At 36.4% G+C, this 16082-nt stretch overlaps 2 protein-coding genes across 2 annotated transcripts; both read left to right on the top strand.

Moving 5' to 3' along the window:
* The first annotated feature begins 231 nt into the window (after window positions 1–231).
* Window positions 232–6922, top strand: LOC123924022 (probable ribosome biogenesis protein RLP24). Its single transcript, XM_045976785.1, has 5 exons — window positions 232–396; window positions 563–672; window positions 6085–6198; window positions 6293–6429; window positions 6523–6922. The coding sequence occupies exons 2-5, from the start codon at window positions 592–594 to the stop codon at window positions 6674–6676; spliced, it is 486 nt and encodes a 161-aa protein (XP_045832741.1). The 5' UTR covers window positions 232–396; window positions 563–591; the 3' UTR covers window positions 6677–6922.
* A 2793-nt stretch (window positions 6923–9715) lies between these two features.
* LOC123923378 (probable 2-carboxy-D-arabinitol-1-phosphatase) lies at window positions 9716–15832 on the top strand. The gene is made up of 9 exons (XM_045976066.1): window positions 9716–10185; window positions 11178–11283; window positions 11773–11989; window positions 12090–12208; window positions 12415–12513; window positions 14509–14562; window positions 14636–14734; window positions 15011–15118; window positions 15233–15832. The coding sequence occupies exons 1-9, from the start codon at window positions 9857–9859 to the stop codon at window positions 15608–15610; spliced, it is 1509 nt and encodes a 502-aa protein (XP_045832022.1). The 5' UTR covers window positions 9716–9856; the 3' UTR covers window positions 15611–15832.
* Window positions 15833–16082: the final 250 nt, after the last annotated feature.

Raw genomic sequence — 16082 nt, 5'->3', positions numbered from 1 at the left:
ATGGTTAAAATTTTAAAAATTAATAAGGTTTTTGGTGGACCACTTACACTTAATGACATCCACAATTCAGTCTACTAAAATTAACATTTTTTGTTAAAAATTGACGGAAATGACCAATTGAAAAACAGATGTGTCTTTAAAGAGACCAATCTTGACTTTTTTTTAAGGACCATGGTAAAACTTAAAATATCTTTAAGGATCAAAAGACTGATTAAGTTTTTTTTTTTAATCAAGTGGATTAAAAAATAAAAAATTCCTTTGAATTACAGTATATTGAGGCGAAGCACATAAACCCTTCGTTCTCGTAACCCTAACAAAAGTGGCGGCCACACCGCCCCGAAATTAGGGTTTATCGTCTTCTCCACCTTCTCATCTTCTCTCTTAATTATTCACCAGGTTCATTTTCCCTTCTCCAACTTTTTCATCAATTTCATTATTCCTTAACGCTGATACCATTTTATCGATTATTTTCCATTTAATCGAATTTCAACTAAGATACAATAACTCATATAACTTGATTTTGGATATTATATTAACAGAACTATGTTTTGATTTTTTGTAGTGAAATTATTGATTTAGTTTGGAGGTGCAATGAGATTGGAGAAGTGCTGGTTCTGTTCTTCTACTGTATATCCTGGACATGGAATTCAGTTTGTTCGTAACGATGCAAAGGTATAATGTAACTACAAATTCTTATTTATATGTGGTTTGTTTGCGTAAACAGCTTATTTGCAGCTTATAGCACAAGCACAATACTTATCATGATAAGCGCTTATGTATAAATAAGCTTATGTAAGCTACTTTTATTTACAAAAGATAAAATTAAGATAAATTGTTTTTATATATGCTAAGATTTGTTTACATAAGTTATATTTGAGAACTTGTAAAAATAAGCTGAGAAAAACTTGTGAAAATTGTCATAAGCTGTTTTCATAAGTTCTTCAGTCAGTCTCACAAAACTTATGCCAGTAACAAGCTCAAATAAGCCAATCCAAACCTTGTTTCATTTGCGTGCTTGTTAGTAGAGAAACTATTAATTGTGGGAATTATTATAGTTCTTGTTGAATTAATTGATTTTGATTGAGATATATGAAAACGGTGTTGTCATTTAGCGGTAATAGAGGTGATATAGCATAGTGCATTTGGATGAATTCACTATGGAAACTGAGACATTATCCTAATCTTGCTATTTTGGAAATAGAGGCCACTGATATAGTTTGGCTAGCGGATATTGCGGCAAGAGTTGAAACGAGAATTTAATAGGAGTGCAATCTTGATAGAGCAGAGATAACAATATAAAATGGTAAGAAGTTATTGTATATATGATGAATGGAAAACTGGAAATACAACCAGAGCTAAGGCTCCTCAGTAGAGAAAGTTTCTCTTACTGCCTAACCACAAAGGTGAATAACAAAAAGAAGTGATATCATAACTAATTCCCACTATGATATTTATTGAGGGAATATATCCTAACAAGCTGCCACCTCAGACATCACACTCCTTTTGTGACTCTTTTCTTAATTCTCCTCTCATACACACGCCACACTTTGGGCTCGACATTCTCTTTGTGAACCAGCACATCCCCTTCTTTGTTAACAGGCCCATTCCCATTCCTATCATCACTCCCTCCTTCATAAACAGCATTGTCCTCAAGGCAGAGGTCTGGAAATCGACTTTTCAACAACAATTCTTCCTCCCATGTCGCATCACCAATATCCATGCCTTCCCACTGCACTAACCATTCTCGAGTATGTGTGCCAGCATCAAACTTATCCCTCCAAGACAGCAGTTTCGCTGGAATCACATCTCCTTTATCGACTTCCAGACTTGCAGGCAGTTCATTAGTTGGTGTGTAATTACCAACTGCTTTCTTCAACGTGAAATGTTGGATGAATTTTTGATATAGTAGGCAGCTGTAGCTTATAAGCAACCGATCCAACTTTCTTGATGATTTGATAAGGACCAAAGAATCTGGGAGCTAACTTTTGATGGATCTGTTGGACCACAGATTGTTGTCTATGGGGCCTTAGCTTGAGAAACACCCAATCCCCAACCTCAAACTGCACTTCTTTCCTCTTTTTATCAGCCTGAACCTTCATTTGTTCCTGAGCATTCTGCAAATTGAACTTCAGCTGCCTCAAAGCTTCATCTCTATCTCGTAGTTCCTGTGCCACGGCTTCAACTCCAGTCTCTCCCTCTAAAAAGTGTACCAACACGGGAGGCTTCCGGCCATACACCACCTCAAAAGGTGTGAACCCTGTAGATATATGGAATGTGGTGTTGTGCCACAGCTCTGCCCACAGAATCCAATGAGCCCAAGATTTCGGTTGGTCAGAGATGAAACATCGAAGATAGGATTCTAAGCACCTGTTAACCACCTCCGGTTGCCCATCGGTTTGCGGATGGTAAGCAGATGACATCTTCAACACGGTTCCCAACAACTTAAAGAGCTCCTTCCAAAAAATACTCACAAACAAAGGATCACGATCACTAAGGATTGATTTAGGAACACCATGAAGCCGAACTATCTCTTTCACAAAAATGGAAGCAATGGAACGCGCAGTAAATGGGTGTTTGAGAGGAACAAAATGGCTATATTTGGAGAGACGATCAACAACCACCAAAATAGCTTCATAACCATTACTCTTAGGTAGATTAGTAATGAAATCCATGGAAATTTCGCTCCGCACCAGCACCGGAATAGGCAGTGGCTGTAGTAATCCACTAGGTGTAGTGGCAGCATGCTTTTGTCTTTGGCACGTATCACAAGCTCTTACAAACTCTTGAACTTGTTTCATCATTCCCTGCCAATATAATGTTCCTGCCATTCTCCTATATGTTCTGAGATAGCCTGAGTGTCCCCCACTAGGACAAGAATGGAAATCTCTAAGTAAATCAGCAATCATCGGAGACTTAGCTGAAATTACCAACCTGTTTTTGTAAAATAGGATACCGCCTTTGATAGTAAAACCTGGCTTAGACATAGGATCTGACTGAATGGCCTCCACAATCCACTTGAGAACAGGATCTTGCATGATTTCTTGCTGCAACTGACCCCCTTGAGTCCATATCGGGTACGACAACAATGTTTTAATCTCTGCATCATCATGTTGCCTTGATAAGGCATCAGCTACCTTATTCTCCACCCCAACCTTGTAAATAACCTCGAAGTCAAAACCTAGCAGTCTGGCCATCCACTCTTGTTGATTGGAAGTAGCGATCCGTTGTTGCAAGAGGTGTCTCAAACTCTTCTGATCAGAGTACACAATAAACCTCCTACCCAACAAATAATGTCTCTAATGTTGTATAGCTAGGACCAACGCCATCAACTCTTTATCATAAGCGGATTTGGAAAGTTTGGATGATGCAAAAGCTTTGCTAAAATAAGCAATAGGATGCTTTAACTGCATCAGCACAGCCCCAACACCTTTACCAGAAGCATCACATTCAATTTCAAAGGGCAATGTGAAATCCGGCAAAGCCAAAACAGGGGCAGAAGTGATTGCAATTTTTAGTTGCTGGAAGGCCTCTTCAGCAGCTGTATTCCAATGGAAACCATCCTTTTTAGTCAAACCGGTTAAAGGTTTAGCAATTTTTCCATCGTTAGCTATAAAATCCCGATAATAGCCAGTCAAACCCAAGAAACCACGAACGCCTTTCACATTCTTTGAAACTGGCCACTGTAACACACTGTCAGCCTTAGAAGGATCCACAGTAACTCCTGCCTTAGAGATCACATGTCCGAGGTATTCAATCCGCTCTTGGCCAAAAGCACACTTGCCTTTGTTAGCCACAAACTGATGCTGCAACAGAACTTGTAAAACCAAAGCTAAGTGTTCCAAATGAGTGGCCCAATTAGTACTATATACTAAAAAAAAAACAAGGACAAATTTTCTCAAGTAAGGTTTGAAAATTTCATTCATCACCGATTGAAATGTAGCCGGGGCATTAGTAAGACCAAACGGCATTACCATATATCCATAGTGACCTTCATGAGTTCTAAACGCCGTCTTATGAATGTCTTCCTCCTTCATCCTAATTTGGTGATAACCGGATTTAAAATCTAGCTTGGAAAAATATGTAGAGCCATGCAATTCATCTAATAATTCATCTACCACCGGAATAGGGTACTTATCTTGCACTGTGACTTTATTCAATGCACGGTAATCGATACACATGCACCAAGAATTATCCTTCTTCTTAACCAAGATGACCGGACTAGAGAAAGCACTAGTGCTATTCGGGATCACCCCTTGCTGAAGCAAACAATCTGCCGTTCAATTTCATCTTTGTGATGGTGAGGGTACATATATGGTCGCACACTAACAGGTCCAGCACCATGTAACAACACAATAGGGTGACTTGTGTTGCTAGCAGGAAGAAGGCCACTGATTTCACAAAAAACCCCTGAAATTGGTTAATAGCGCTTGAAGAGCCCCGTCTTTAACCTCATGTAGTCCCTGGTCTGATACCTCCTTTGTTGTCAGCAAGGTATGCCAATTGTCATCCTCAAGCACTCTGGAAGTAGTCATCAGATTCTGGAAGGTAGCCATGTTTTCATCTAAAGGTTGGCCAACAAGCTTCACTAAGTTACCCTTGTATGTGAACAACATAGACATTTCCTTCCAATCCATGGTCACCTTACCAAGAGTCTCCAACCATACCACTCCTAAAATCAAGTCCACACCACCTAACTCTAGTATGTAAGCATCAAGAGTGGTTTCCATGTCACCCAACACCATAGAAATTCCAACACACTTACCCATAGTCATAACACGATGGCCATCACCTAACTTGATACCCAAAGGATTGGAGGGAACCATAACCAAACCTAGAGCTTCAACCACTTTGGGGGAGATGAAGTTGTGTGTCGCACCGCTATCGATCAAGACCAGAATGTTAGCCCCTTGTAATCCACCTTCTAAACCAAAAACACCAAAAGACTTACACTCAAGTTCCTCAGTCTCCTTCTCTTCCTCAGAGTCAATTTCCAAACCCACAATCTCTCCATCATCATTGACAAATTCATCATCTCCCAGAATGAGTACGCGCAACTGTTTTGAAGCACACTGATGGAATCTCTTACTTATCTATATCCTGTTTCATTTGTGCACAAAGTTATTAGAGAAACTATTAATTTTAGAAAGTATTACAGTTCTTGTTGAATTAGTTGATTTTGATTGAGATGTATGAAAATGGTGTTGTTATTTAGCGGTATTAGAGGCGATATAGCATAGTTCAGTTTGGCTAGTGGATATTACGGCAATAGCAGAGAAAAGAGAATTTTAGGGTTTTTAAATAATAAAACTGAAGAGTCGGCATATATGCTTCACGCAACCTATTTTTAAAGTATAAAAGCTAAAGAGTAGGTGCATATTACTCATGTATTCACCATTATATGTAAACCTGTCTATAAGTAAGCTATGTTCTGTCTTCATCAGTGTTGTCAATGGTGGAAGGCAAATAAACTACCATATAAACACGCTATTTCGTGCTATGGTGCCGTCATGGTGGGCATTCCCTTCACAAGTTACCTATGGCGATTTTAAAAAAATCTGCCATACCATACCGCTATGGTCTCCGTTACTGTTACTATGCTCTTCTTCTGCTATTTCACATGCAGTTTTGTATGCATTATGCTATTTTCTGCAATCCGCTATTAATAACACTGTCTGAATTCTGAAATGACGCTCTAGTAGCTAGTCACCTCTAAAGGTGCTTTCTTCCACCATAGTTTTGAAGTTGTTCTAGTTGGTTTAGTGCACTGTAATCCGCCATAAATTTTAGAGATTTGGACGGGCTTTTTTTAGATATCCCTCAAACCCCTTTGATCCTTCTTTCAAACCTTCAAATCTCCTTATCATTCCAATCTGGATTGGCTTGCTTACTATACTTGTGTTGCAGCCTTGATTTGGTTTCTTAGATCACTTATCTAGCTTATTAATTTTCACTATTTTACTTGATAATATGTAATTGGTAGTCAAATGCCAATCTATAGCAGGTTTTTGTTTGTGTGTATTTGTTCATAGCTCCTCTTTACATGGCATGTGTGGTTACAGTGTCTCATAACTGTTCTTGTTGTAGATTTTTCGATTTTGTAGATCTAAGTGCCACAAGAACTTTAAAATGAAGAGAAACCCTCGTAAAGTAAAATGGACCAAGGCATATAGGCGGGTGCATGGAAAGGATATGACACAGGTAAACAAGATTTCCTTTCCCTTGTTGTCCTTGTCTCAATATTGTGTTGATTACTCAGTTTGGAGAAGCCTGACACTATTATATGTTGTTTTAGGACTCAACATTCGAGTTCGAGAGAAAGCGCAACAGGCCTGAGAGATACGACAGGAATCTTGCTGAAAATGTCCTCAAGGCCATTCCAAAGATTGATAAGATCAGAGTCAGCAGGGAAGAGAGTCACCACAAGAATAGGTTATTCTTTAACAAGACTTTTATTCATATCCCTAAGCTTTATTACAGGTTGTTTTCTTTTTGTTCTATTCTCTGACATTTAAAATCCCTCAGGATGAAGGGCAAGAAGCTGAAGGACCAGAAGGAAGATATTAAGGAGTATAACAATTCCATCCATATAATTAAAGCTCCTGCTGTGCTTAAAAATGAGATCAAAGTGGTGGTGTCCCAACAACAACCGGAAGAAAATCGTGCCATGGAAGAGTGATATCAATGCTACACCCCTTTTAATGTGGCCCAAGTTACAAGTTGATTTTTCACTTATTAGTAATGTGAATGATGGAATTTCGAAACAGATTTTTGTGGTTTGTATGTGATGTTTTTGGATAATGATTTAATGATCCATGAGATAGTGAACTATTATATAAAGCACAAATGTAGTCTCCTTGGATGTCTTGAATCTATAATTTTTCTTGGGAAAAGTCTTGAGACTAAATATTTTTTATATTGGTCACATTATATTCATCTACGGCGATCGGATTTGAGACATTGTTTATGTGATGGTTTGAGGATTTTTATGTTCTAATGTTAATTTGTAGTGATTTCAACAAGCTTGAAATAGTAGTTTATGCTAAAAAATGACATTCTACCGCGGAAACAACCATTCCATAAGAAATTTAAGTTCAATTTTGCTACCATCTACATAATGTTGGTAAATAACTTACTCTCTTGCCTATAATTGACTTATTTATTTGCAAAAAAGAAAAGAAAAAAAATAAGGCATATGCTTCATGAGCTAGGGGTGTGCATCGGGCAGGTTCGGGCCCAATTTGCCAAAGACAGATGAAACCGTTGGGCAGATGAAACCGTAGCTGGACTCGGTTTGGGCGGGTCTCGGGTCAATGGTTTTGATGGTTCACGGGTGAGATTTGCTTTTTAGGCCCCCTATGTTACTTTCAGACCCTCCATAAACCCAAAAATGCCCTTGATTTTCGGTTCAGGTTGTTCTGGATTCTACAATCCGAAGTGACAAATATTTTGGATTTCATCTTCCGAAAATGTTTATATTCGTAACGCATCTTCCGAATTTGTGTTAAAAATCAGTTTCACGCATCTTTCGAAATTTTGGATTCTTTCTCAATCCCTTCCATTCATGCAAAGATTTTGCCTCATAATCTCTCATCTTCATCAATTAGTTCCACTCTGTTTTCTGTTCTAACTTCGGAAGAAGTTACGTTTAGAAATTAAGAGTTTTCGGATTGTAACTTGTTCCGAAACACAATTTTTTGTGATGAATTGTTCATCCACTAAACTCAATAGATGAAAAGGGAGGATGAGTATGTTGTGATGAAGGCTGAAGCAAATGTGGTGCAGGAAAAGGACAATTTGCTTAGCGGATGAATTGTTCCTTCAGTGTAACAATGAATGGTGGAAAATCGGGAAGAGAAAGAAGAGTGGTAGAACATATTGGGAGTGTTTGGCTTTGTATTGTTAGAAATTAAAGTATAACTGGAAGTTTTGCCAAGTAAAAAGAACTCTAGTATACTTGGCCACTAAGAAACATAGTAATTGGTCCTCAATTAATGCCAGCCTATGTTGATAAGATATATATGTATGTTTGAAGAGAAAAGAGTACAAATTGATTACTTAAAAATAGTCTAGAAAAAAGAAACAAACAAAACTAAATCCTTGTACCAACATAAACCAGGGACAGCAGCGAAAAGGAATTCACAAGCTAAATCTAAATGCAATCGCAATCAATTTATGTACATAAAAGTTCATTTTCGGAAGATGCATTCCAAAGTTAATCAATTTTGGAATCTAGAAACCAAAATGTACTGACTACTGAGGGGTAATTTTGTCAGTTTGGGGGACTTATAAGTAACATAGGGGGGCTTAAAGAGCAACTTTCTTCACGGGTTGGGCTTCTTATAAAATTGAGCCAAAAGGGCCTTTTTACATATTTTTAATCAATTTTTTTATCCATTTAATCAACAAAAAAACAAATTGGGCTTAAAATAAACATTTTTTGCAGAATTAATTTTTACTAGGTTGATAATCTGTAAATATATTTGGAGCAAAAATAATTTTATTTTTACAATATATTCAATTTAAAATTCAATTAAATATATACTTAACTAGTTTTAATAGATAAAAATATAGAAAAATAAGGTCGCTAACAGATGCATTCATTTGCATTAGCAAGCTGCATAACATCAGTAGCATTCATTTAGATATATATTAACATGCTGCTTAATAGTAGTATTCATTTGCAGCAGCTTCTTAATAATAACAAATTTAGCATAATTAGCTAACATATGTTATGTCCTACTTGACTGTCATTTTCACATTCAGATTCATCCCTGCTTGACTATCACATTCACACATTCAGTTTTTGCTAACTAGTATGTGTTTTGTTAAGCTTGACTTGATCACCAAGTTGAGCTTAGTAGTACCAGATAAATCTATTATATATCGGTTTCGGTCAGTCTCTTTTTTATTTTTGGTGTTATTAGTTGGGAGAGGATTCTCTCATTGTAAAGTGGTTTTAGTTAAATTAAATCTTAACCACAAATTTTTGTGTGCAAGATACATAGTATAAGAAAATGGATAAAAGGCCAAGATGTTAACATTAATCCCTCTTATAGGAGATGATCCATTCCCGTCATTAGTTATACTATAATTTTTCAATCGTTTTTTTTGTGTTAAATAATTTAGTGGCTAGAATTTTCATCTTTTTAAAATGAATAAGTGAATGTACATATCTATTTTAAAAAAAAAAGTGAATGTACATATCAGTGATATAACTACCAAACTATGCTTATAGAAACAATTGTCTCCTGTAATTAACATTATACACACCAGTCTTAATTCAATATATTTTTTTAAGTATATTATTGTGGAAAGGATAAAGTATTTACAACTATTAATTAAAACTTTATTTTAAGCAAGTTCATTAGAATTTAGAGATAAACGTCGGTTTGGATTGAAATATTTTTTAGTTTATAAAAAATAGTTTATGTAAATAAATAAGTTTTTATGTTAATTCATAAGTTTCCATTAACAAAAGTTATATCTTCATGAGTTGTTTTTCATAAATTTTTTTGATAAGCTTTTAATAATACATAAAAACTTATTTATTAACATAAATTATTTTGTATAAACTAAAAAATAATTCAATTCAAACAAACCCATAAAACAATTAATTAATTAAGCATTAATGAATCAAATAAATATATCTTAATTTATTTATCCTAGCTCTTGATGGAACACTTATCTTTGGCTTTAACATATGCCTCCAAAAACCAAACAAAACGATATGGAACCAACCAATAACAACCATACAAACAAACCCAAAAAAATTAACAAAAATGAAAACAAATCATCACAAACAATGAATGAACAAATCAGTAACAGTTGCAGAGAGTAGTAGTAGTAGTAAGTAGTAATGGTTTTAGTAACAACAACAATAACACTTTCTTGTTCCTCTTTACTACATTATTATTCTACAACCAGAACCAGATACGTGGTCGTTCGATGCACTCGTAGCAGCAGCAACGTTGTTCAAGAGATAGATGAGAAATCAGAGAATGTGTTTCATCCATTGAAAGTAGCAAAGAGAGTGGTGCTTGTTAGACATGGACAAAGTACATGGAATGCTGAAGGAAGGATTCAAGGTAGTTCTGATTTCTCTGTTCTTACTAAGAAAGGTGAGTCTCAGGCTGAGACTTCACGTCAAATGCTCTTTGATGATAACTTCGACGCTTGTTTCTCCAGGTCCGTCTACCTGTCTATCTTTTTTTGATTTATAATGATCTGAGAATCGAACCCAGGACCTGTAGCGTACTACCAAACCCCTCACCACTAAATAAAACCTAGTGGCTTGTCTATCTATATGTGTGTCTATTTATCTGTATGTCTATATTGGAAAAACGAGTAAATTGCCGAATTGGTTTTGAAATTTTAAATATTGGTCAAATAGTACTAGATTTTTTGAATTGGAAAATATATTGGTGAATTTGTATAGTCATTCAAAATGGTCACTTTATTAACTTCTGGCGTTAGAAGTTATTGTTGTGACAAGTGTGAGTTAAGTCACACATTGATCAGAAAAGTGGAGGTTGAACCCTTTATAAGTGAGATGACCCATAAACCTGACGCCTTAAGGTTTTGGGTTAATGTGTGGTGTCCAACTCACTTGTAGAGTTGTTCTTAAACTCAATGCGGATGATCCCCCTCGTGACCCGTCAATTATGACGTGACATATCAACTTGATATGTCACATTACACGTTGTGATTGCAATTGTACTAATTAATCATTGGTGTTGTGGTGTGGTGGCATTGATGTGGGAACAACGTGGAGAAGCTGCATATTCGGTTAACATGCCATGTTATAGTTCCTGTCATTAAAAGCTACTCCCTCTGGTCTCGTATATAAGCAAAGATACCTTTTTCAGGTTATTTGACTAGCATTTTTACAATTTTAGGGATGTGTTTGTCAATTTGCAAAAATGAGAGACTATTTTGACCTATGCTTACAATTTTGGGGACTATTATGCAATATTCACTCTTACAAAAAATCTTCTTCTAATAACAAGTTATTGAATTTCGCATTAACTGTTTTATGCTAATGTACAGTCTTGCAAGAGGCCTTTTTTAGTTTCTGTATTAAACCAACATGCATTATCTTCCATTGTTTATTGGTTGCAAATGCCATGCCACTGATTTTGTGTTTGTTTGTTTGTTTGTTTGTTCTTTTTTCTTGTTAGTCCTTTGGCACGATCAAAGAGAACTGCTGAAATCATTTGGGGAGCTCGCCAAGAACAAATTATTCCTGAGTTTGACCTACGGGAAATTGATTTGTACTCCTTTCAAGTAAGCACTGTGTTGATCAATTTTGCTCCAGCTTCATTAAATTGGCCACCCTTGTGAATTCATTATATTAATATGATCCTTGAGAGTTCAAATTTTCATTATCATAGTCTTCATTTACATAACTTAATTAAACATAAACACCTATAATGTGACAGTTTATATGACAAATACGTATGTTCAATTCAATATGCTGTTAGGCATTTTCGTTATATATGCATATTGAAAACCTATTTACATTGTCAAAATTTGTTTTCACCATAAGAATAATAGATGGGAATCAAAGCGAGGGCACGAGATAACTTTCGTTTATGATGTTTCTATGACCTATCTTGAGTAGCTTATTGAAATAGGCTAAAATCAACATATCACAAGTTATTTCTGTAAACTACTTCAAATACTTACACAAGTTATGTCATGAGATAAATTCAAATAAGCTCCTCCTATTATTTGGATGGTGTGACAGGTATTGTTGTTTTTGTTGTATTTTAGGGTTTGTTGAAGGAAGAGGGAAAAAGGAGATTTGGTCCGGCCTTTCATCAATGGCAGGTAGATGCTTCAAATTTCATCATTGACGGTCATTATCCTGTAAGAGAGCTATGGGATCGTGCTAGGAACTGCTGGACTAAAATCCTAGCTCATGATAGCAGGTCTGTTCTTGTGGTTGCCCACAATGCTGTTAATCAGGCTCTTGTTGCAACAGCAATTGGTACCTGTTTCTCCCTCTAAGGAAAATTTGATGATCTAACGGTTCGAATTTTGTCAATTTGAATAACATGCTCACATTTACTTCGGTTCCAAACAATCAGGTTTGGAATACGAATACTTCAGAACTTTACTTCAGAGCAATTGTGGTGTAAGTGTGTTGGATTTCACCCCAAGACCGGACGGTGGTTCTCCCCATATCTGTCTTAACCGCTTAAACCAGGTATATAGTACATTTACCGGGTAGAGCGAGGGAAAATGCGGCTGCAACTGCGATTGTGATGCTGTTATAGAGACCTCTAAAACCATTATGTTGTGGCTGCAATTGCGATTGCAGACCACAATTTCAGATTATAAGCTGATGTGAATTTCTGCAATGTGGACAACTGTTTAGGCTTTCCTTTAAATTGAATCAAACTATTAATGCAGACACCTGGTTCACCTGTTGCCGGAGGGAAATCTGGAGGTAGAGAGGCAAGTAAGCGGATTGTTCTTGTTTGTAACGGATCTACTCAAGGAAATACAGAGGTAACACAAAATTGCGAAAATGTATTTTATCAGATATAACTGGTTAAAGGGTATTTAGCAAACATTCTAATAGTTTGAATTTCTTATTTATTCCGATTCCTGTGAAAGTCATAACCGATAAACCAAGGGATAGTCTGTCCTGTGAGGTATTTCTTTCCTAATACTAGTTGCTAAGCGCACCTACAGACCCTAAGCAATTTTGGTTGAAATTTGAAGTACTTTACCAAGTGTTCATTTAACTCATTCTAACACTCAATACAAGTTGCAAAATGTTTGAAGGGGCTCAGAAATAAAACTGTATATTTAAGAATATGGTTGTTGCAATGGATGTTTACTCACATTTTTATGTGTTTGAGATTCTTTAACTACCTTTCCATGTTTACATTTTCCCTTTTCCTTAGAGTTAGAGGGAAGTAAGATCAATAGGCCAAACTAATAAGAGAGATATAGATTTTAATGGTTTATCATTGGATTTGATTCATGATGATTGGACATTATGGCGTTGTTTGATCCGTATATATAGCAGACTCCTCCAACTGGAAAAGACTTTGGTTGTTGTTATTGTATTTTATCAATTCGTCGTTAATCCTATGATATGCATACCATCGGGTTGGAAAGTGTTAAATAGAACTATTCATATACTTTCAACTTGTAGCTAAAGGTTTTGTAATAGTTGGTTTATGACATGGTATCAGATCCTCTATGACCATGTATTTCCATATTACCCCATTCTTCCAAAAATGGCATTCTGGTACTATAATGCTCCAGCTATGGTAGGGTCCAAGGACGTGTTCGACCTATTATGGGTGTATGGTAGGCAGTCTTACTTTATAATTAGATTAGCACGAGGCTGATTCCACAACTCAGACTACCAGGTAATATGAAGCCAAGATAATTCAAAAATGACAGTTTCAGTGTCCGATATTGATACACATCTGATACTTCGAGTTATGTACGATACCACTGTTAGGCCATGGGGGGGGGGGGGGGGAGCTTCATTGGGATAAATCAACACATTTGGATAAGAGCAACCACACAAATGAGTTGGACACCACATCGTCACCCAGAACCTCAAGGCATTGGGTTTATATGTCCTCTCACTTATATGTTTCTCAACCTCAATTCGTCATCCAATGTGGGACTTTAACTCGTTGATATATCTCAACATATTCCCTCAAGTGTGAGACTCTCCGCGTCCACAATCCAACACCACTCTTATTGCTCCCCCATCAAGTCGAACCGGGTTCTGATACCACTGTTTGGATTAACACATTGGGCTAAGAACAATACAAGTGAGTTAGACACCATATCTTCACCCAAAGCCTTAAGATTTTGGGTGAAGATGTGGTGTCAAAAGTCACTTGTGTAGTTGCTCTTAGTCCAATGTGTCGATCCAACCCAGTGAGGTTTCCCCTCATGGTCCAACACCAACTAAAGACATAATTGTTACCCTGATGCGATACATCTTTGCTACATCATACTAAATTACTAACTTAATACACAAAATTGTATGTTTTTTGTTGGTGATACATGCATAGTAGAAAGAGTTTATTCTGATATAGGTGGGGGAAAGATATTTAACTATCTTTGTATTTGGAACCATGGCCAATTGGACTTTAAAACACACACACTCATTGCAAAGCTACGGCAAGAAGCTTCATGTTAACTAAATACACTCATTGAATAAGTTTCAGACTTGAAAACAAACACGCTATGCCTACTTGTTGTGATCATCCCAAAGTACATAATTATGATCAGCATATGGTGATTACTGATATGTTTATGTATTAATTAACGATACAAAATTAGCAATGTGAACGTTTCTTTACAAACATTGTGCATTGTGTATATGTATTGTACAATATATTTGGGATGTCAGATAACCATTCATGTGCTTTCACCAAACAACTTAAGCTTTTGGAATATATTCTAAAAGTTTTATTTCAATGCAGTTCTTCATGTTTGGTTTCTAAAAGAACTACCTTATTATAACAGGGTGGTTTTCTTTTTGCCGGTGATCAACCATTGAACATGCTTGGTGTTATACAGGTATCGATCCATTTATAAGAAATAAGTTGGAACGGAAGAAGTTATCTCATCTGACCTTTTTCATGTATAACAGTCTCAGAAATCTGCAGAACTACTTCTTGATTTGTCTGTGAGTTCCATAATTAGCAGTCCTAGCAAATCTTGTATCGAGACAGCCACGGCCATATCCCAGGTAACCTCACTTATGTTACTTTTTACTGTACTTTGTTCCATCATGCTAAATTATTAGTTCTGTCATCCCGACATACTACTATTTCCTATGTTAATCATTTGCAATTGCAAGCATCTTTTAAATTGCGGTTGCGGTTATGCTGCAAACATTTATATTACGTTAAAATGCAGACAAATGCAGTTTCTGCAGCTGCAATTACAGTTAGGCTTGAATTACTATTTCCTATATTTTTTTTTTAATTTTCTAGTCTAATTAAACTGTTAGGCATGAATTTAGGTACAAGAGGCTGCAGATTGCTTGGGTGCTGACTGCGTGCCACGCTACGTTGAGACAAAGGAAATGGGGTACCTTGATATTGAAGATATCTTTAAACAATCCAAAATGGCAAGTAAATTACAGTTTAGATGTGTTTTTATATGATCACTATCTTTATAGCTTGGTGAACAGTTTGTGTACATCATTACTATTTTCTGTCTAAATTTTTCTCATCTATTGCAGGATGTATCCAGTTTACCGCCATTTCAGCCTGGATGGTTAAATAAAGTTGACGATGAATTGCGAACAACATTATGGGATCAGTCTGGAAATGCCTGGAAATCCCTGTTGGACGAAATATCCGATGAATCTAAATCAGGAGAAGTTATAGTTGCAGTTTCTCATCCTGCGATTCACATAGGACTACTGGCGCACTGCCTTAATTTAACGAAAGAATGGATGGGATCATTTCATCTTGATGCAGGAAGCATTAGCGTCCTTGACTTCCCCGATGGACCTAAGGGAAACGGCGTAATCAGGTGCATAAATTATACCGCACACTTAGGGAGATGGTCCATCCCTATTACAAGACCAACAGCAGAGGATGTTGAAGATTTTTAACTAAAAATTTATGATTCTGAAATGTCACTCAACACTCGATTCTAAATGCATGCTAGTAAAACCAAAATCTTTCGATATGTGACCTAAATGCATTTATTTTTCTCCTTCCGAGGTTAAGATATACATAGTTTCTTGTTGTGTTTGTAAAGCTTATCATATGTGACATAAACAATCATGTAATTATTTGAAAGTGCGTGTAAAGCTTATTATATGTTGTTTTCAGTTTATATTCGCAAAGTCTTCCATATCGAATAAACTCGGATAAGGATTAGGTGACTTTAAGGAGGGAGAGTCATGGTGACTCTCTCTCTAGTATTAATCTCTCTCTCATCTTAACTGTCATTTCTCTTTCATCTTTCTCTCTCATAAAACACTACAAAATACACTAAAGTCACCGTGACTTTCGCTCCCAAAAGTCACCTAATCCTTATCAAGTTTATTCCTTCCGTTCTTCAATTGTACAATAACCAAC

This window comes from Trifolium pratense, linkage group LG4, assembly GCF_020283565.1.
Source record: "Trifolium pratense cultivar HEN17-A07 linkage group LG4, ARS_RC_1.1, whole genome shotgun sequence".
Classification (NCBI taxonomy): domain Eukaryota; kingdom Viridiplantae; phylum Streptophyta; class Magnoliopsida; order Fabales; family Fabaceae; genus Trifolium; species Trifolium pratense.
This window is presented reverse-complemented; position numbering and strand designations above follow the sequence as displayed.